This window comes from Sinocyclocheilus rhinocerous, unplaced genomic scaffold (genome assembly GCF_001515625.1).
Source record: "Sinocyclocheilus rhinocerous isolate Xijiao unplaced genomic scaffold, SAMN03320098_v1.1 scaffold310, whole genome shotgun sequence".
NCBI lineage: Eukaryota > Metazoa > Chordata > Actinopteri > Cypriniformes > Cyprinidae > Sinocyclocheilus > Sinocyclocheilus rhinocerous.
The window spans coordinates 203834-226271 of record NW_015666531.1 but is presented as its reverse complement, the minus strand read 5'-3'; the positions used below and the strand labels follow the sequence as shown (position 1 = coordinate 226271).

General features: G+C 36.5%; 1 protein-coding gene across 3 annotated transcripts in view; it reads left to right on the top strand.

The window, feature by feature from the left end:
• disp1 (dispatched homolog 1 (Drosophila)) overlaps window positions 1-22438 on the top strand; it is a 60456-nt gene that overhangs the window by 25220 nt on the left and 12798 nt on the right. For 2 of the 3 annotated variants that reach the window (XM_016543849.1, XM_016543848.1), the window contains exons 1-2: window positions 5433-5886; window positions 11114-11593. In XM_016543849.1, the coding sequence (XP_016399335.1) occupies window positions 11148-11593 (446 nt within the window). In that variant the 5' untranslated portion in view covers window positions 5433-5886; window positions 11114-11147. Of the gene's footprint in view, window positions 1-5432; window positions 5887-11113; window positions 11594-22438 lie in introns of those variants that run through there. The other variant, XM_016543847.1, reaches the window with a different exon arrangement.

Genomic DNA, 22438 nt, shown 5'->3' with positions numbered 1-22438 from the left:
TGATCTATGCTAAGCTACAGCTAAAAGTGCTACCGCCAGACCCGGAGATCGGCTTCGAAAACAGTAAAACTCAACTGTTTAACTCTAGGGGATTTGGAAAATGAGCCTATTTTCAAAAATAGTGGAGTGTTCCTTTAAAGTACATAAAAAAAAAAAAAACTTATTTTAAATTGCAATTATATTTCACAATTGTACTGTTTTTATCAAATAAATCAGCCATGATGAGCAGAAGAAACTTCTTTAAAAAACATCAAAAATCTTAATATAACAAATATAGATTTGTTAGAAATACACACTGTAAATATGAATTTGTAAAATTGTAAATAAAACGAATGTTTTAATTACAAGAAAATAAGAAAATACAATTTCAGTCTTTATGCTTCAAAACTTCACATCTGATTCAATGTGTTTTGTAATTGTTTGTGAAATTTACTAGCAATGTGTGAGTGGAAATTGTTTCTACACAGTGTAGTTTGTGTATCGATAACAAATATTCTTTCTTTCTTTTTGTGTGATATGCTGTATTTTTGTAATGCATATAAGCGCCACGATCCTGACACCCGATCTGTTCTTTTAAAGTACTCCGGGTTAAACATACAAAAGTGCCCGGATTTCTCCTTTCCGAGCCACTATCGCTGTCATTTTCCTGCCACAGTATCACTTTTCTTACATTATTTGTCATTAAATAGAGGAGGAAGCGAGTTTATCCGCCTAGATTTTAAGTTTTACACAAAAGCCCCTCTAAATCACATCAGAAAAACAGACTTGTGTCATTTTAAATATAAAAACAAATGACACACATTCTGCCTAACAGTCCTAGAAACATTTGTTAGTGTGGCGGACAAGAGCGCACACATGTTTGCATTTATAGGACACATTTGTCAAAGCACACATTCATCATTCGGTCCGTCTGCTGGTACCCTGACGCTAATGTTTCAGATGCACTTCTCAACAAAAACGTGACTGTTTCGCACACTTGACAATTGTCAAGTTTGCATTTTAGTTTAACAGCACTGTAATCTAATGGAAACTGCCCTGTTAATTAGTTGGAATTTTAAGAAATGTAAAAATTTGCTGAAAATGTACTCACCCTCAGGCCATCCAATCAATTTTATTCAGAGACTCGAATTGAGCAACAATATGCAATTTGGTGCAGATGCTGGTTTTATTTGGCCAAAAAGTGATGAAATTCTGATGCTTGCAATGTAAACCAGTTAGATTTTTATAACAGTATAGCAGATACTCACATAAAATGATATAAATAAAATATCAGATATTTAAATGATCAAAACATATAACGCAATGCAATTCAATGATGATTGAGAGATGAACAAATAAATGTTCCTAGTGTAGCGCAACAGGTTTTTCATCAAAGTTTTGATCATGTTGATCATTTAGAGGGCTTTGCATATCAAGTATGATACAGTAGGCTTTAGATAATTGATAACATAATCCTATAGTGTCATATTTGGCACAAAACGTGGCCAGATACAGTGAAAAAGCCAGAAAACGGCCCTCTGGGGGGAAATTTACTGGTATTGCTTTATAGCGCTTGCATTTTAAAAAAAAGTTGAAAAGCATTTCTGGTTTGCATCCAGAGTCATAGTGCAGCTCTGAATGCACCACATATGTGTGTGTTTGTGCATAAAGCTGGAGATCCGACACCAAAATATAGGTTAAAATGGAATAAGCTTCAGTACAACTAGCTAATCTGGAGGTGAATAAATATATAATGCATGAAACTCCCAATACATAATGCATAAACGCACACATTTCTAATGCAATATGAACAGATTGTTTAATGTTGTTGTGCTATTTTCACATTTTTAATGTGGCCAGCAGCTGTTGGTTCACAATCCACAAGTAATCCACACCACTCCAGTCTATCAGTTATCATCTGGAGAAGACAAAAGTTGCGTGTTTGTAAGAAACAAATACATCAAGATGTTTTTAACTTCAAACTATTGCTTCCAGCCCAAATATGTGTCCATAATCAATAATAACGCTTCCTCCAGTGAAAAAGCCCATCTCCTGTTGTTCTCTCACATCAAAATCCACCCACATATTTGTTTAGAGCTGTTTTGGACAGTTTTGGCTTGTAAATGGTGCTTGATCTGTGCAGATTTCTCTCCCGATTCAGACCAGATGACTTTTTCATTGGACATTTTATTTTAAAATGACTTGATGGATTTTTTCCTCAAAACAAGCAGCTGTTTGCCTAACAAGACATTAACTGATGGACTGGAGTGCTGTGGATTACTTGTGGATTATTGTGATGTTTTTATCAGCTGTTTGGACTCTCATTCTGACGGCACCCATTCACTGCAGAGCATCCATTGCTGAGACACTGATGCAATGCTACATTTCTCCAAATCTGATGAAGAAACAAACACAACTACATCCAACATTTCCCGCCAATTGTTCCCAACCAATCAGGCTTTAGATCAAACGACAAGCCAGTCATATATAACAAACCTACCTGCACAAAACGCAAACTAAATGATCGTTTGTCACACACAGAACAGGGTTTGTGCTCTCGCTCGCACCTGAGAGCCGTTAGGCAACACTTGTATGAGGAATGTAAATCAGGAACACACTTCCATATTTCATTTCCAGCCAAACATCCCATCCCTCCCTACTTTTATGGATCAACATTTTTGTAGCATAGAATAAAAAGCTGAATGTACTGCATATGCATATGAATGCACTTGCGCTTGCCGCATGCATAGCTTACATCTGAGGCTGCACGCGCTAATGTTTGATAAACCACAACGATTAATCCGAATGCTTTGACTAAATTAAACGCTACTGTCAATATACTTTTCTTATTAGATGTCTAAACATTTACTTGAGTTCTTAAGAGTTCCCAACTGTTTCTCTTTGATCCGCTCTATAATTTGTTTCGCTTGTATTGATCTGTCACCAGCGCAGTAAAACACATGTGGGACTCAGAGGGCCCGAGGAAGCAGCCAGGAGTCGTTCGTCCTCATTTCAGAGAGGCGTCGGAGAGATTTGGTCCCCTACAGTTTTAGAAAAAAGACACGGAAGAAACCCGGGCGATTCTGGGCTCAAGTTCTCGTTGAGGGTTGCATATTAGGGAGAGCAGAGATTCACAAACTTTCTTTGTCAGTCGGACCACTTAGACAAACTATTTACATGAAATGCCTACTGGGATTTTAAATTAATTAGTCGATAATTTAACAACACATTTGCATGTTCACTTAGTAGGTGGCATTAGCTAACTGGCAATATAAATTGATTAGAAACTGTTACCTTATGGCATTTTGGAGTAGAAAGGTACTATCCAGGGCTCAGACAACATCATAACCCACCCTTCCTCTGTGACCCTCATCCTTCTGTGATGTTCTTTTTCTTTTCTCTTCCCTTCTTTTTTTTTCTTCTCTCCCGCTGTGTTGTTGGCTGACCTTGTCAGCTTTGATGAAGTGCTGGCGATCGATAGAGGGTTTGCCCGGAGCGTTTTGATTACGGCTTCATCCAGTTCCAGTGCCCTCTCTCTCTCTCTCTCTCTCACTCTCTCTGAAGCCTCTTCCCTTTGAAGTTCAGCTGCCTGTTGTTATTTCAGACGGGCATCTTTACTCAGACCCTCATAGTTCTGCAGCTGAGCATGAACATGTGGAGTTGGGATGGGTCTGTCTGTCTGTATATCAGTCTTTCCATCCTTCCATCCATTTGCCTTTCATTCCATCCATCATCATTCCATCTGTCTATATATCAATCTATCTATTAATCTTTCATTCTATCCATCCATCCATCCATCAATCTGTCTATCTGTCTTTCATTCCAGCCATCCATCAATCGTTTGTTCCATCCATCAATCCGTCCATCCTTCATTCCATCCATTATCCATCCATCCATTTGTCTTTCGTTCCTTCCATCCATCCATCCAACCATCCATCGTTTGTTCCATCCATTCATCTGTCTTTTGTTACTTCCATCCATTCATCCATCTTTTGTTACTTCCATCCATTCATCCGTCTTTCGTTCCATCCATCAGTCTTTCTTTCCATCCATCCATCTGTCTTTCGTTTCATCCACCCGTCTTTCGTTTAATCATCCATCCATCCATCCATCCATCTTTTGTTCCATCCATCCATCTGTCCTTTGTTCCATCCATCCATCCATTTTTGTTCCATCCATCAATCCATCCATCCATTTTTGTTCCATCATCCATCCATTTTGTTCCATCCATCCATCCATCCATCTGTCTTTTGTTCCATCCATCCATCCATCTTTCGTTCCATCCATCCATCCATCTATTTTTTGTTCCATCCATCCATCCATTTTGTTGTTCCATTCATACATCCGTCTATCCGTCTTTCGTTCCATCCATCCATCTTTCGTTTGTTCCATCCATCCATCTATTTTTTGTTCCATCCATCCATCCATCATTATCCATCCATCCATTTGTCTTTCGTTCCTTCCATCCATCCATCCAACCATCCATCGTTTGTTCCATTCATTCATCTGTCTTTTGTTACTTCCATCCATTCATCCATCTTTTGTTACTTCCATCCATTCATCCGTCTTTCGTTCCATCCATCAGTCTTTCTTTCCATCCATCCATCTGTCTTTCGTTTCATCCACCCGTCTTTCGTTTAATCATCCATCCATCCATCCATCCATCTTTTGTTCCATCCATCTGTCTGTCCTTTGTTCCATCCATCCATCCATTTTTGTTCCATCCATCATCCATCCATCCATCCATCCATCCATTTTTGTTCCATCATCCATCCATTTTGTTCCATCCATCCATCCATCCATCTGTCTTTTGTTCCATCCATCCATCCATCTTTCGTTCCATCCATCCATCCATCTATTTTTTGTTCCATCCATCCATCCATTTTGTTGTTCCATTCATACATCCGTCTATCCGTCTTTCGTTCCATCCATACATCTATTTTTTGTTCCATCCATCCATCCATCTGTCTTTTGTTCCATCCATCCATTCATCCATCCATCTATTTTTTGTTCCATCCATCCATACATACATTTTTTCCCCATTCATACATCTGTCTATCTGTCTTTCGTTCCATCCATCCATCCATCCAACTTTCGTTCCATCCATCCATCCATCCATCTTTCGTTCCATCCACCGAACAAATCCAAATTATTTATCATAATATGAAATCATTTGTAAGCTGCATTGTGACTTGCTATCAGTATAATCTCATACACTGGTGAAACCTGAATTAAAACCTAACGCAATGGTTGAAATTGAGACATATAGCAGATCTGCTAGATTTTGCTTCGTATGTTTACGTTCAACGCTTCATCTCTGCTGCGTGCGTAGCGTGCGTCCGACGCTTTATTAAATCAACGCAGCGCCATGTATTATAATGAGAGCGCTCTGATTGGTCGGCGGACCGCTGACGTCAGGGATCCCGTCGCTTGCGGTGAAGCTCGGTTTATGGAAGCGCTGTAGTGTTTGCTGCGTCGAGTAGATGGAGTGTTTGCATGCGCTCCGTTGTTCTCAACAAATGCGCGACATAACTCGCTCCTTTCGAAAGGATTACAGAGTTTTATTGTGATCGAGGAATGTTATTCTGTCTCCGGTTACGGAACGGCACTCTTAAAAAGGCTTTAAGTTTGTTTACGGAGTTTCGGACGCGTTTGTTTGGATGTTTGTGGAGCAAAAGCTGGTCAAGTCCAGGAGAAATAACGTTACATAAGGCGGTTTGCAGGGACTGTTGGCGCTTGAGCTGAGGTTAGACTGAAATGATAATGCGACTGATGAAGACATCTGAACATAATATATGATTACATCTGAAGCTGACTCACCAAAATCCTCGTTTAAATCAGTTTTGTGTCTTGGGCTCATGCAATGAGTCTGTAAGGAATGGCAACCTGGGATCTGTCCTAAACTCTGTAAGTTTGTCTTTTGTTTATGATTTACATCGACACGATTTTTTGTGTATTTTCTATCTATCTATCTATCTATCTATCTATCTATCTAAATACTAGTAATAGTAATACTGTATTTTTTCTTTTAGTTGTTAGATTAATTTCTAATTTAATAATAATTAGGCCTATCTGTACACACAGTATATGAAAGTAAGGAATATGTTTAGTTTGAAATATAGCTAGTATGAATGCCATTGCAGTATTTAATTGCATTTGAATAACAAAATATCAACAATTATTTTGAAGAATAATAGCACAAGCACACTTTAAGCAAAACATTTCACAATTTTATATAGTTTGAAATGATAAAATAATACATCTAGTGTTGAAAAAGAAGCCAAACCTGTGAAACATAAGTGTGAAAATGTTGATAGTTAAAATGATGATTGCACCTGTGGATCCTCTGCTAGGACACTTGTGTGAACTTGAGGAGAACCGACTTCATACATCCACCAAAAACACTAGGCAATGAGACTTCAAACATGCTGAAGTCAATTTAGACATGCAGATACTGGCACACTTCATTTGATATGTTATTATCTAATGCGCAGTCATGCATATGTGTGACTGAAGTGTTCAAATACTTTGAGGACACTGTATTTAGAAAACGTTTTGAGAAATAATCAGTGCTTTTCAATGCTTTAATTTCTTAATCTCCCCATCAGAATGTGTATTTATTTCTTGAAGGCTATTTATAATTGTTTAAACTTCTTGTTATGATCTTCCTCCAGTGCACAGCGTTCAGAACGGATGCAGGAGACGTCCAACATTACACTGAGCATTCATAGCGCTGAACATGTTTTCCCTCCCTTGGGTTTCTCTTTTTAGAAAGCTCTCTCTATCTGCCTGCTTTTTTATTGGATGCGGTTCAGCTGCGAACACAAACGGATTTGTTGGTGCAAGAAGGTATTTTGGACGCTGTGTTTACAGGACAGTCAGAGGGGAAACCTGCTCACCTCTGTATCAAACAAGATCTTTCATGATCCCGGGCACTTATTTTGGATGCTCGTTTTTTGGTTTGCGGTTAGAGGCGATCTTCGGTTTCCATCGGAGTCATGCAGGTCTCCACTGTGTCACGTAAGAACGTGGGTGATTTACTTGACAGAAAGAGCTGACCATGGCATCAGTGTGTGTGTGTTTCTGGGCAAACTTCCAGTATCACAAGCGTGCGTTTTACCTGAGTAATACGGTTGGATCTTATTTTACAGTGATATGCATGGCGTGCGCTTTAAAACATCCAATGAAACATTTAATATCGCAGAGGCGGCTCATGTCATTCCTCTGCAACAATTTCCTGGCCATAGGGGCTGAAATTCAAGCATACCATGAAACGTCGACTCCTCTGCTGTCTGCCCAATGTGTTTGAACCTGTTCTTTTCAATCAGACAGCGCCTTTGAAATTCGCTTTGTTCACAAAGCCATTCTTCCTGAAATTACACTGTAGGCTTGGTAATCAAGAACCGGTTCTCAGTCTGAAGTGTTTTTTTTTTTTTAAATTTTTTAAATACTGCAACCAAATGATTTCCCTGAGGTTCAGTTACGATAGCAGTTCTTGAACTTGTCCTGAAACTAAGAATCCCGTTTATTTTCTCCATAGAGAAAATTATTTATAGCAGTAACATACAAACATTTAATAAATGCTCCTGGAGGAGCCACATCTCAGTGTGATTTATTTTTTTTGTCCTTTAAAGGAGTCATGTGATGTTGCTAAAAAGAACATTATTTGGTGTAATGAAATGTGTTTATGCGGTTTAAGGTTCGATTCATTCTGGAAATCTCAGAATCGATCCACGAATCGCGATGCATTGATTTATTGTCCCAGCCCTACTAATTGTTGGGTCAACATTTTTTCTTTTTCATTTACTTTAACTTGTTACTAAAATAACTAACTGTAATAAAATTTAAAAATAAATAAATAAAAATGGGGAAACCACAGCAAAATTACTAAAACTGTCACTAAAATTAAAATGAAAACCAAAAAAAGAAACCGATCCAAAATATTAATAAAATCTATAAGGTGCCGTTTATTTACACACAGCGCCGCCCATCTATATCTGTTCCAAAAGAGTGGACCAATCAGAAGACCCTGGAGGCGGGGCAAGCGTTGCGTGCTTTTGTTTACAGTAGCAAGTTGGAATGGCAACTGTTTCATTTGACAGCGACATGCCGGAGAAGGCATTCTGTGTCTCACGTTTTTAGACGCAAAGATGCGTTCTGTGTGAACGGCCCCTAATAGGGTCTAATATTAACAAAATAACACTGGTTTCCACTAGGGCTGCCCCCTAATAGTTGACTAACTGTTAATCGACCAGAAGAGGCTTGGTCGACCAAAATTCTATTAGTTGCCTAGTTGCAGAAAAAAAAAATCCACAGCTAGTGGCGATACAGTACGTCGGGCAGGACATCTAAACGCTCGCCTATCATTCATCGACCACAAATATGCCTATTATTAACATATTGGCTGTTTATGAGTACTTATAAAGCACATATTCTGCATGACCTTATTCTACATCCCTAATCCTGCCCAATACCTAAATTTAACAACTACCTTACTAACTATTAATACGCAGCAAATTAGGAGTTTACGGAGGCAAAAGTCATAGTTAATGGTTTTTTTTATAGCGAGAATTGGACCTTAAAATAAAGTGTGACCAAACTACCGTGTCCTTTAAATCCTGGAACCCCACAATTGTGACTATTAGTTTTTTGTCCTGTTAAGAATCATTTCTGTCTGAATATTCTCTGATTGTAGAAAAACAACCTTGCTTGCCTTCAGATATTCCAAGAACCTAAAAAAAAAAAAGTAAACAGTGCCTGATTAAGTAATAATCAACTCAGTCCCACAGTCAGAATATTTTAACTCTACATTAATTAGCTCTATAAAAAGCACTAAATAAGTTAAGTGATAATCATGTTTTTACAGATGTTATATTGTTATATTGTTTATATTAATATAAGTACATTTATATTGTATCCCTATACTAAACATCAATAACTTGTGTAAGTAATGTGCAATATTACTGATAATTTCATTTATTGGACATCCTTACTATTTTTCATGCTAAAGGTCCCCCACCAGTGCTACCAAATCATTTTTCCATGAATAATTCAGAGATTTTACAGTATCAGCTTACACAAGTCTAAATCGCTCAACAACAAATCTCTCAAATGCACACATTCAGATTAAACAACAGTGTTTAGATTAAACACTCAACAGACTGGTAGCAGTGAATTAGGGATTAGAACACCAGATCTATTGTATCAGCCAATTACTGCCAACAGAAATCAGATTACAGAAGCTTCTGGCTTTGTTATTCAAATGAAATATGCATAATGGCTAGCTCAAAGAAATGCACCCTGAATCACATAAAAGGCTCAAAATAAAATACTAATTTTAGAAACTTTAAAACTTTTTATTTGCATAACTTGCATAATGAGGGCTCTATGAAAGAAAAATACACTCTTGCCAGTTGCCACCTCTATGTAAATGCAATGCACAAAATACACTAAAAGCATAAAAACATGTAAATACATAATTATAGACAAATATATCTGAAAAGGCATGGGGTAGTTGACATTACTAGGGCTGCCCCCTAATAGTCGACTAACCGTTAATCGACCAGAAGAGGCTTGGTCGACCAAAATTCTATTAGTTGCCTAGTTGCAGAAAAAAAAAAAATCCACAGCAAGTGGCGATACAGTACGTCGGGCAGGACATCTAAACGCTCGCCTATCATTCATCGACCACAAATATGGCTTGCCATCGGAAATATGTAGGTAGCAGCAACTTTACATGGCCGCTCAATCTAATGTCTGTGCGGAGTGTGCAAGCTATACAGTAGCGCTCACTGCAGGACAGATTTAGGCGCCGGTGCGCTCACTTGCTCTTAAAATACTCCCTTATTTTTGCTCATACAGATAAGAGTAATACATCTCTAAAATCTGTAAAGACTCTACGTTTATTTGTGTGCACTCACAATAACAACAAAACATTGAGCTTTTGTAAATTAATGTTAGCAAACAGGATGCGCTTTCTGCCGTCTCGGTCTCTGTGAACTTGAGCGTGAAGCTCCAAAACTGTGTATACTTGCCTTACACACATGAAAAGTATATCTATAAAGAGCGAAATGTCTACTTTCAAATAAGCCAATTCAAATGGAAAACAAATATTCTCAGATTATGTAACCTGTATGAAAGGTGCATACAGGCACGTCCACTACTGCGGAAATGACCGAGTCATCTCTTAAACCGAAATCAAAGAAAGCACTAGTGTATCAATACATTATTAAAATGTTAATGCAGCCTCCTTACTGTTTTTCCCTGACATTCATAATCATTACTTCTGCCGGTGTGCTGTGGTAAGCTTTATGCGTGCGCTTGAGCGCTTATTAGGCAATGTAGGCAATTAAAGGCTCATTATTATAATTTAATTGGTTTATTAATAAATGTGCGATTGGTCGACTAATGCTTCAAGTGAACTAGTCGACCAGAAAAATCTTTAGTCGAGGGCAGCCCTATGGCGCTTTTCCACTGCGTGGTACGACTCTGCTCGGCACGGCACGGCTCGGCTCAGCTCGGTTTGCGTTTCCACTGCAGTTTAGTACCGCTTTAGAGTGGGCGGGATTATTCACATGTCGTTATAGTTGCGCCGCCTCTACTGCCGCGACTCCTGAAAAACTTTTTCATTCCACGTCGCCCCATCAAGCTCTCGCTGGATCCGCTCCTCTGCTATCAACGAGAGGAACGTCTGTACTTCCTCAACAGACAACGAAACAGACACTTTTTGGTTCTGTACTTCCTCAACAGACAATGAAACAGCCATTTTTTGGTTGTTAAAAAAGGTGCGCTCGTTCAAAACAGTTGCGTTCGATCCTTCGCTGGCTGTGCTGATAAATCTAGCGGTTCTGTTGTGTCTCGTGTCGCAAGTTCAGTGACGCAGGTAGTGACGATTCTCTCCGGCCAATCAGTGATCTGCAGAGTTTACACGTCACGTTTTGGTAATGGTACCCCCCAAAAGTGAACCGTACTGAACCGTACCGTGCCGTACCATGATGTGGAAAAGCACCATTAGTTTCCGCACATAATTTTTATCTCAAGGGTTAGCTAGTTATTGGTACATTTAACTGTGATGGGAAATAGCTTGAGTTGGATCTCTGTGCATAAGTGACCATGACTGTGTGTTTATTTGCAGATTAACGTCCTGATCAGCTGATCCAGGAAGGATCATGGCCCTGAGCGAGGGCTTCACCAAAAGCAATGGCGGATCCTCAACTTCCGCAAACGCCATTGAAGAGCTGGAGGACGAGCAGAGAGTTTCGGTGTTCACGCCGACGCACTCTGGTCAGAACGGCGGACTCAAACCCAACGGAGCCATGTGTCCGTCTTCGCCAGGCTCCTCTTCCTCGTCCTCTTCCTCGTCACATGTCTCAGACTCTCAGAGGTTGGCTGTGCTGCTGCCCAACGCTCTGCCACCAGCCTGCTGCGTTTACTGCTCTCCTCGGCAGCCCGTCTGCTGCAACAGGAACCAGCAGGATTGTGCTCTTTTCCAAAGCGCCGTGTCGTCCGCAGCGCTTCACATGGGCTCGTGCTGCGTTCAAGGCGTGCGCTGTTTCTGCATGCAGCATCACTGGCCTGAGCATCTCCAGAACCAGCCCAACATGGCCACACTGAGGTGAGAGTCCACTGCGTGTTGTTGCATAAAAGCTAGATTACAGTCAAACCAAAATTTATTCAGACACCTTCAACATTTCTTACATTATCACAGTTTATTCGCTATAGTTTAGAAAATGTTAATAAAATATGACATGAATCAGAGTTAAACTGTGTCAGAACAAATTCATCTTGATAATGTCAGATAACTTATTTTAACTAATGTCAACCAGTTACCAAGCAATGCTTCATTTTGTTCAGTCTGTGGTGTGAAAAGGTGGCATTAGCAATTAAAGAAAAACACTTAAGCAAAACATGATTAGCTCAAAGTGTCTGAACAATTTTAAGTCCCAAATTTTATCAGTTTTGCTGGTAGTTCACTGTATGAAGAATTTTTAGGTATAATATGTCACAGTTGACTTTATTTCGCTATCCTCACTTGAACTATAGTGTCCTGCACCCACTAGTAAAAAAAAAAACATAAAAAATTATATCTGGTGTTTGAATAATTTTTGGTTTGACTATGTATTGCATGTTGGTGTTCATGCTCTCAGACAATTATTTGTTTCTACGGCAACACTCATAACGACAAAATATGTCATTGCTACAGTTCAAGCATAATTCATCTCTATATTCCTTTGCAAAATAGTAAAGAACTAAGAAAGCACTCCAGGCAATAATTGATATAAAAAAATGATGTAAACATTTACTCAAATAGAGGAAAAAAAACTAAAATTGAAAGTTTTACGATTTTTGTTATTTAGTGAATACTACTGTTCAAAATTTGGGGTTGGAAAGATTTTGTTTACAAAAAGTCTCATATGCTCATCAAGGCTGTATTTATTCAATCAAAAATTATTACAATTTAAAATGGCTGTTTTCTATGTGAATATATGTTAAAATGTAATTTATTTCTGTGATGCGCAGCTGAATTTCCAGCATCATTACTCCAGTCTTCAGTGTCACATGATCTTCAGAAATCATTCTATTCTGCTGATTTGCTGCTCAAGAAACATTTCTTCTAATTATCAATGCTGAAATCAGTTCTACTGCCGAACATGTGTGGAAACCTTTTTTTCCAGGATTCTTTGATGAATAGAAAGTTCAAAAGAACTTCTTTTGTAGCATTATAAATGTCATTACTGTCACTTTTGATCGATTTAATGCACCCTTGCATGAATGTTACAATAATTATTTTCTAATTGAAAAATTACAATTAGAAATGAAGAGTTTATTTGCAAAAACGGATAACACTATTATGTCTCTATTATGTTATCGTGTTTTTATTGTGTTTTATTGTGTTGGTTAGCTGTATTTTTTTTTCGTCTCATCAAAATAACCCAATTTATCTGTTTTTGCAGATGAACTCTTCAAATATTACCTTGCCAACTAAAAAATAAGTACTAAAATACTACGTCTATAAAACTATATTTACGTCATCTAAAACTGAAATAAAAATAAGTCCAAGCTAAATAGAAAAATTATATTAAACAAAATTTGGTTTGACAGGTTTTCGTTCTTGTATGTTATTATTGTTAACTAAAACTTAAAATTTGTTTTCATAAATTGAAATGTAAATATTGGAAGAAAAACGTGTCCAACAGCTGTATTGGTCTGGACTTTTACTGATGAGGCAGGTTACTTTAGATAAAGTCAAACCATACGAGTTCCTCTGCTCTGTAAATCAGCATCTTTTATGCAGACAGGATCATATCGAGTATCTGTTTGATCTGTTTCTGCTGGATTAAGTTGACGATAATTGACAGTGACGCAGACAATCACCTCCATGATTCCCCATCAGCCTTTTGAACTCCCCTGATCTGAAATATCGTGTCTGTGAGGTTTGGTGAATCTGCTGCGTTCCTCTTCGAGCAGCGGGTGGTTGAGCAGCCCATTGTGCTGTCATGATGTTTGACTTTTCTTCACCGTCATCTGGAAGCACATGAGAAAGATCAGTGGAGGTTTGCGGCATCATTTATCCTCAGGATGGAAACGCTCTGGCTCTCTGAAACAGATTTGTAGTTATGCATTCATGAATGGGAGCAATAGTGATTAGGGCTGTCAAAATGACTGAAAAACTAAATTCGAATTTTCCACTTAAATATGATCAAAATTCTAATTATATTCTAATTTAAAAGGCATAATTTCAGTTAGGGGGAAAGAAAGCTTTTGGCCATTTCGTGCGCCACTGATAAGGCTGCCTGACGGCTAACGCAGACCTAAAATTCGAATGCGGATTTTTTTTTAAATTCGACGAATATTCGAAATTCGAAAAAAATTGACAGCCCTACTAGTGATAGACACTAGACACTTTATATCATACAGACCAATTAATAATCATTATTTGTAGTGGTGTGAATCTTTGGGTGGACAGCGAATCAAATCGATTTGATTCATGATTCATAGGCTTTCAGTGCGATTCAGAAATGACTATTTTCACATTTGGAACAATCTGATCAATTTCGGTTAATGACTTTTTTTAAGTGCGTTTATAGGATATTGTAATGTGTCTTAGGCAAGAAAAAGATGAACCAATTAAGATGGTTATTACACCAAGTAAATGCATTATATATATATATATATATATATATATATATATGTAAATCATGCAATTTATTGTTTACGTTTATATTTTTTATAAATGAATTTTATACAATTTTATTTTATTTGAACTCAGTTTCCTCAAGGTCTCATATGCAAATAAAAAAAAAAACAATCAGCAATTAATATTCATAGTTTTTATATTTATATATTTGAAAATATTGAACAATACTTTACCAAATTTTGATTAATTCAATTTTTAGCATTTAAAATTAATTATGGACCAAAACAAACGATTTATGATTCCAATATCAATGCTTCAAGATGCTGCATATCCTTCGGCAGGATTTGTAATCGATGCATTGTTGCGCCCCTATTATTTTGAGATCTGTGTTTATCATTATCTTTTGCTGTTAAATTGGCCGTAACCAATATGGTTGCTGATATGTTGTGCCCTCCTAATAAACATCTCAAGTAGTTTGCCTTTGTCTTTTTCTTAGCTAAGACACATTAGGAGAAGCATTTACATAATCCTGTGAATGCACTTCAAATACAGAATTGAATCATGAATCGAAATTGAATCTCATTGTGAATCAAAATGGATTGAGTCATTTTGAATTTAAAAATAGTTCCTGAATCGAATTTAAAACCAGTGAATCGATTCACTTCAGGAATGATGCGGCTGAGACGGATGGCGGCCGATCTTTCAACTGAGGAATGATGAATAGCTTTTGTTGACTGAAAAAGAGGGAGCTGACATGTAGCCATCTGGGGTCATGTCACATGTTTAACCCTTCCCGACACGCTTCATTTACCTGACCAGAGCTTGTCTCCTGCATTTCCCACCCTGTTCTAACCAGGTGCAACACGCTAAAGGCAAAATCGAGTGCGATTTTGGATGTGCAAACAACATTTTGTCTGCCATTTTAGTTTTTGTGCCTTTCAGCTGTTAATTAAACATCAAATGCGTTCTGATGTTGAAGTGATTCACTTTCACTTAGGACAGAAACAATGCTTAACGGTGGAAACTTGCCTTGTCGTGCCTGCGTAAGTCAACAGATGCTTCAGTAAGCTAGTTCAGTTCCTTTTCAGGAAGATGTTTGATCAACGTCAAACAGAAACGTTGATAAATTTGTCCCAGTGTTTAAAGAATCACATGAAGCTTCCAGTTCTTTGTTGCAGGACAAGCCTGGAAGATATTCACGAAACGTACAGAGCTGTGTGTGTGTGTGTGTGTGTGAGTGTGAGACAGCTGCAAGCCCCGACCAGCCAACAAGCCTTAAAATGATCTTTGTGTTCTCAATTTCAGGCTGTCATTTTGAGAAGCCTTTACGCGTGATCAGAAACAACAACTGTTTAGCTCGTGTGAGTCGTGTCTCTCAACTTGCATTCAGTGATTAGAGTAAAATGTAGACTTCAAGCGAGAGAATTCAAGCAGATGCTCAACAATAACTTCACTAAACAAAAACAAGGAAGTATATTTGGTGTCATTAAATATAATTTTGCTAAATAAATACTAGCCAGCTATATGTATAGAATAGAAATATATATATATATATATATATATGTATGTAGTCCTATTTATATATCTCTATTTTTTCTAACTGTCAATAAACGGCTAAATAAATATTTAGCTATTTTAAGCCACATTTTTGTATTGCTTAGAATTTCTATGAACATTAAATGAGGGTGCAGATATTTACATTTTAAAATATCATTTATAATATATAATATGATATATAAAAAATAACATAATAATATATATATACTTTTATAATATTTGTTCAATATTTTTATATTGTTTTACTACTTTTTTCCTTATTGCTTGGCATTTTTTAAACTTGGAAAAATATTTTTGAGTGATGGGACAAAAGTCATTAACAAATAATAATAATAATAATAATAATACATTTTATTTATTTAATTATTTGTATAATTTATATTTATATATCTGAGACATTTTTGAGAGATGGGACAAAAGTCATTAACATATAAATAATAATTATTATAAATATATGAATTATTTATTTGTATAATGTTTACGCTTAGAATTTTTTTGTTTTTTACTACTACTTTTAGTTTTTGTCATTTTAATTCTTGGAAACTTCTATGCAGATTTTTGACTGATAGGACAAAAGAGAATTGTTTAATTGAATTGGCCAGTTTGAACTGATTCACAGAATTGAATCAAACTCTAAAACCTTAATGCTCTCATACTCACAAATTACATGACAAATTACAATGGATTTTTTCAAGTTATTATTACACTGTGTTGCATATCCATCATGAATATATTATTGTAAGTATTAGATGTTTTTTTGGTCCAGCCCTAGGCTACACATTTTATTTTGGTGTTTTTGGAAGTTGACTTTCGCTTAAACGTGTTATAAATGCTGTCATTTGTTTTCTGAATGTGTCACAGCCCTGGAAGGATTGATATACAAACACTACGAGTGTTTAATCCCTGACCGTGTTTAGCTTTAGCTCCGAACAGAAACGCATGCAGTCGAGCAGAACCGCTTGCTTTCCAAACCCCTCGGTGCTCATGATCTACCATACCGCCAGTCCACTTACTTCAACATTACTTTTGGCAGCTCGATTGCTTATTAACACTGGCCAAAGGATGTTTTAGCCAGAACTAAATGGTGCCATAAGCTGTTTTATTCAGTGCGTGCATAAGTCAAAGTTTTGGGTCTGCTTTTGGACGCAGTCATGAGCTATTAAGACTAGTTTGAAGAGGTCCTGTCAGGTTCTGTACAATGTTAAAGGGATCGTTCACCCAGAAATGAAATTTTGCTGTTAATTTACTCAGTCAGGCCATCCAAGGTGTAGGTGACTCTTTTTTTTTTTTTTCTTCTTCAGTAGAACAGTAAAGAAGATCAGAAACCGTGATCCTCTGTGATTGATAAAATGCAAGTCAATGGTTACAGTCACTTTGAAAGTCTAAAAAGCACATAAAGGCAAGACGAAATGAATACCTGTGGCTCCTGACGATATATTGAGATCTTATGAAGTGAAACGATCCATCTGTGCAAGAAACTGAACATTATTACCTGTAATCTAGAGCCTGAGGCAAACGGTCCAGAGCAGTGTCCGGTTCACAAATGAATCATTCTTTTGAACCGATTCTTTTTGGTGAACTATATGAACAAGTTGTTTCACATCATTATTTGGTGCTTTAATAATCTAATTACGTATAGTGAAATCATTGCATGATTATGTAAATGAACTAGTTAATTGAACCAGTTCCTTGAAACGAACTGTCCAAAAGAACCAGATCTTCATTACAGGTAGTAATGTTGTAAATAACGTTCAGTTTCTTGCACAGACGGATCGTTTCGCTTCATAAGAACTCAATATATCATTAGGAGCCATTCATTTTGTTTTGCCTGATATGCTTTCATTTATTCTCAAAAACTGTTGTCCATTGACATGCCATGCATGTTATGAATATCCAAAGACCACAGTTTCAGCTAAAAATCTTCTTTACAGTTCTACTCAAGAAAAAAGTCGCCTATATTTTGGATGGCCCGAAGCGGAGTAAATTAACTGCAAATTGTAATTTTTGGGATGTTGTTTTGCATGTAATGCGAGGTCAGAATAGCATGAATAAGAGGTTTGCATGTTGACGCGTCCCGAGTCTCTTCGTGTATATCCTGGTCCAGGGTGCGTGAGGAACCCGTAGAGCCAGTGAAGATCAAAGCCCACCTGATCCCATAAACCACAATCAAAGACGCCGAGCAAGCAGGACCCAGTCATAACCTCAAATTAGACCGATGTCTAGCTTGCTTATTCTCGTTTACTAAACAGATTGAAGCCTGTTGAAGGGTGAGGGAACAGCTGGAATGTATTAAGTCTATCTGGGATCGTCTTGTTTTTGATGCGAGCGCTACAGGTGCAGTTATTATGATCCCCATCAAAGAGACGATCCTTGCAGCAATTGCACTAAAGGTTTTTAGTCTGCTTCTAATAAATTGTGGCTTTATTCAAAAATGTTTCATCAGGGACCATCACAGCATGTGCAGTTGGACCAGGCTCTTCATATCAGTGTCTAATATTTGAATGTACATGTATGTGACATTTACAGAATCATTAATGGAAAAGAAAGCATTTGTTGTTTGTCGCTTTGTCATATCACAACTCTGTTTGTTTGCAGTATGTCTGTACTTTCTTCTGCACTGGAAGCTCTTGTCGTCAAATCAAATTCCTTGTGTGTGTAAACATACTTGGTAATAAAGCTCTTTCTGACTTCTTAAAACAGTGTTTGGGGTTTTTGGGGTTGATTTATACTGTGTATATATATATATATATATATATATATGTTAAAATATTTAAATGAAATAATTAATAATATAAATGTTATTGTTAATAGTAAATGCAAATATTAAACAACACAGGAAATAATACTATTGTAAGTTTTCACTGTAAAATAAACAAGAAAAATAGAATAATAACTTATTATTTGTAGTTTATTACTACTAAATATAAATATTAAACAACATAAGAAATAATACTGTTGTAATTTTTCACTAAAAGGAACATTTTAAAGAAAAATATAATTATAATAATAATACATAACTTATGTTGTTCAATACTTACATTTAGTAGCAATAAAAATTCTACTAATAATAAGAAATAATACTGTTGTATTTTTTTACTGTAAAATAAACATTTTTGAGGAATAATATAAGAACAACAATTTATTGTTAGTGGAATGTATTATTTTTATTACTACTAAATATAAATATTAAACAACATAAGAAATATAATATTTTGCTGCAAAATAAATCTTTTAAAGAAAAATATAATTTACTATTACCATTTATTATGTTTGTTGTTGTTATTACTTCTACTACTACTATTACTAAATACAAATATAAACAACATAAGAAATTTTACTATTGTAATTTTACTGTAAAATATAAAAAATCTTTTAGAAAAATATTATTTTATTTTACAGTACAAAATATAAAATACTAATATTTATGGCTGTCTTAATTTTCAAACGTTAAAACATCAAGATTTTATTTTGGCAGAAAACCACAGGGAGCCCTAAAAACGTCGACAGATTTCTGAGCGCTCCTCATTACAAATTTGGGAAGATGGTTGGTGCATGTTGCATTTTCAAATAAATGCATGTTCCAAACTCAGAGCAGATGAGTTTGTGTAGAGCAGCATTTCCTGTGAATCGAGACGCTGAAAACACTGAATCATGAGCTGCTCGCGAGTAAATAAACACAGTGCGGCGCTTCACACTGCAACACACGGAGCATGTTTTTCTCGAATTAAATCGCAGCCTGCCAGTTGATAATTGTACTAAACCATATCATGATTTCAGTTTTATGTTGATTAAACATGCAGCTCTTAGCTCCAGTGAGGGTTTTTCCATAGAACTCTTGTCTATCTGTCTTAGCATCTTTCAAAGTCTCGGCTCTTACCTGTCTCTGCTCATTTCCTGCCTTCTCCTTTCATTTCCTCTCTTCCCAGTTCTGTTTTCCAGTCTCATTCTCACTCAAAACCTTCTTTCTACCTCCACCTCTCGAATCACACACCCTCCTCTAAAGGTAGAGCTTGTGACGTTGTTTTCTTTCAGCGTTGTGTTGCTGAGACTCATGGGAAATACTGTCTGGGGTCATGAACTTCTCGTTTAAAACAGAACCTCAGTCTAGTGAGAGAATCAATCCCAACCTTTGAATTCTCAGTCAAGCTTTGGTAAAAGAGATATTTCACAGGATCGTAAAGTGCTGCATCTGGATGTTGTACACAAACAAAGAGCGGTGTGCTGCTTGCTAAATGAGTTTGGCCCATGTCTAGACATGCTTGATATCAAAGCCGAGCCTCTGTTGCTGTTCACACACTCATGAGTTGAATGAAATGATTCTTGAGACTTCAATGGTAATGTGCCAGTGATTTCTGCTGGTAATTTGACTCGTGCATGGTTTCGTTCCAGTATTGGAGCTGATGTGATCCTCTTTTAGTCGAAACAGATGAATGAATGTGGTTTTAACAATAATGTAGTATTATTTATTACTGAGCAAAGTGTTTTCACTTGCACTGTGTTTAATCCATTTCTGGCTAAATTGGTTTGGTAATCTAAGACACTACAGGCAGAAATGTTGTTTTTTCTTGAGATTATGGGCAATTTGGCATTTCTTAACGTGCCGTTTCAGACTAGTGGAATGAACATCCAAAATACACTATTAGATCTTTATTTTATTGCACTTTATCTATTTGCATCTCTAGATTTTATTATATTTTTAAAGGCCGTTTTCTCAAAAAAAAAAAAATTTAATAAAATTGATAAATTATACTTTTTTTGTCTGTTTAGTATTGGTATTGACTTCATAAACTCTAAAATAATGTGTAAAACTGATGTTTTGGTCATTTTCAAGGCCTTCATCGGACATCCCTTGTCCCAAGACTTTAAGTTGGCTGAAACGTCATTGTTTTAAAGAAATAAAGTTACGTTTATGTTTGTAGAGTCAATGTTGCACTTTTCTTTTTAAATGTTAACTTAGATACTCAACCAGCTGTAGAGAAGGTTCAACTTTTTCCCAGTTTCTCTTTTATTGAATACATAAAGCCACATTTTTATTGCATTGATTTTATACAAAAAAACATATTTATAATGCATAAATGTATGCATTTGCCAGACACTTTTATTCTAAATGACTTGCACTGAATTCAGAGTGTAAATTTTTTGTTAATTGGTTCATAGAGTACATTCCCAAGGAATCTAACCCATGATCTTGGCAATTGGATTACATTTCTTTTTTCCAACTTTTTTCCAATTTTCTTTCTCAAAAGCCATTAATAGGAATCAAAATTGTATCACAATCAATACATTCCTTATGATTCATATTTATGTTAATTTTTGAATGTACAAGAACTACTGATCTGCGGCAGTGAGAATTGTGAGTGTAATTGTGTATCAGAAACTTTGAGCAATAGCAATAGTGATTCTTGCCTTAACAAGCTTTACAAAATATCCTTTTGCATTAGCACTTTGCACTTGATTTTGGTACTTCATTTGGTCATTTATGCCATAGCACGTGTGTTTTGGCCACTTGAAGTTAAATATAAGTGCTGAGAAATCAGATGAAAGACCTCCGACCTCTCGCTGGAATCGCAGTGTATCACATTATTCAAAGCGTGTTGCGTTCTGCATTCCATAGTTTGTAGCTTAAGCTGTCGAATTCTTGCAGTAGGAGGCCAATAGATAATGAAGATGTTTCTTGGACGGCTTGTAACTGTTGGCCACAGTGTTGAAATCCAGCCTCCCTGTCTGGAGTCCATATATCTTTGTATGTCAAAGCAAAGAATGCGGAGATATCAGGAGTCGACCTCTAGACCTCGTAGCACTCGCAGATTCAGCATTCTCTGTTTCTGAGCAGATGCACTTGTGCACGTCATTCACATGTGTGCGTTTGGGTTTGTTCTCTGCTGTTGCTATGATTATTATTACAGTAATGCCAAATGAAATGCTTGTAAACATTTTAAATTTCGACCTGTAGATTCTACATCATTCTAATTTGTTAAATGTTTTATATACTTTATGAGGAATGATCTGTTTTAGAAAAAAATATATCAAGGCTGCATTTATTTTATCAGTAAAAACAGTAAAATTGTGAAATATTTTTATCATTTAAAACAGCTATTTTCTATGTGAATATATACTAAAATTTAATTTATTTCTGTGATCAAAGCTGAATTTTCAGCATCATTACTCCAGTCTTCAGTGTCACATGATCCTTCAGAAATCAGTATAATATACTGATTTGCTGCTCAAGAAACATTTCTGATTATTATCAATGTTGAAAAGTGTGCTGCTTCATATTTTTGTGGAAATTGATGCATTTTATTTTTCAGGACCCGTATTCACAAAACATCTTAAGGCTAAAAGTAGCTCATAACTCTCAGATTTTGGAGAAAATCTTAAAAATAATGGGCGTGTCAATCCTAAATTTTTACTCTAAGAGTATTTCACAAAGCGTTTTAGCTCTAAAACTAGCTCCTAAATCTGTGAAAGGTTAGGAGTAGTGAAGAGGACTCCTAATTCACTAAGACCAAGCCACAAACTATTCCTAAAATGGCTGATGCCGGCAATCTGCCTCTGAACGTAAACTTTTGAGAAACATTTGACGATAATGAGCTTTTATAAAGGTATCACCGTTGGTTTTGGAGGTTACCCCAACTCCTAATTTTCCTTTGATTTATATCCTTGTTTTCATTAACCAGTTGGGCAAGAAGTAACAGCTGTTCTTGCATCCAGTTTGGTTTTCTTTTACGTTTGCATGTCTTACTATCAGCCATGATTATTCTACTC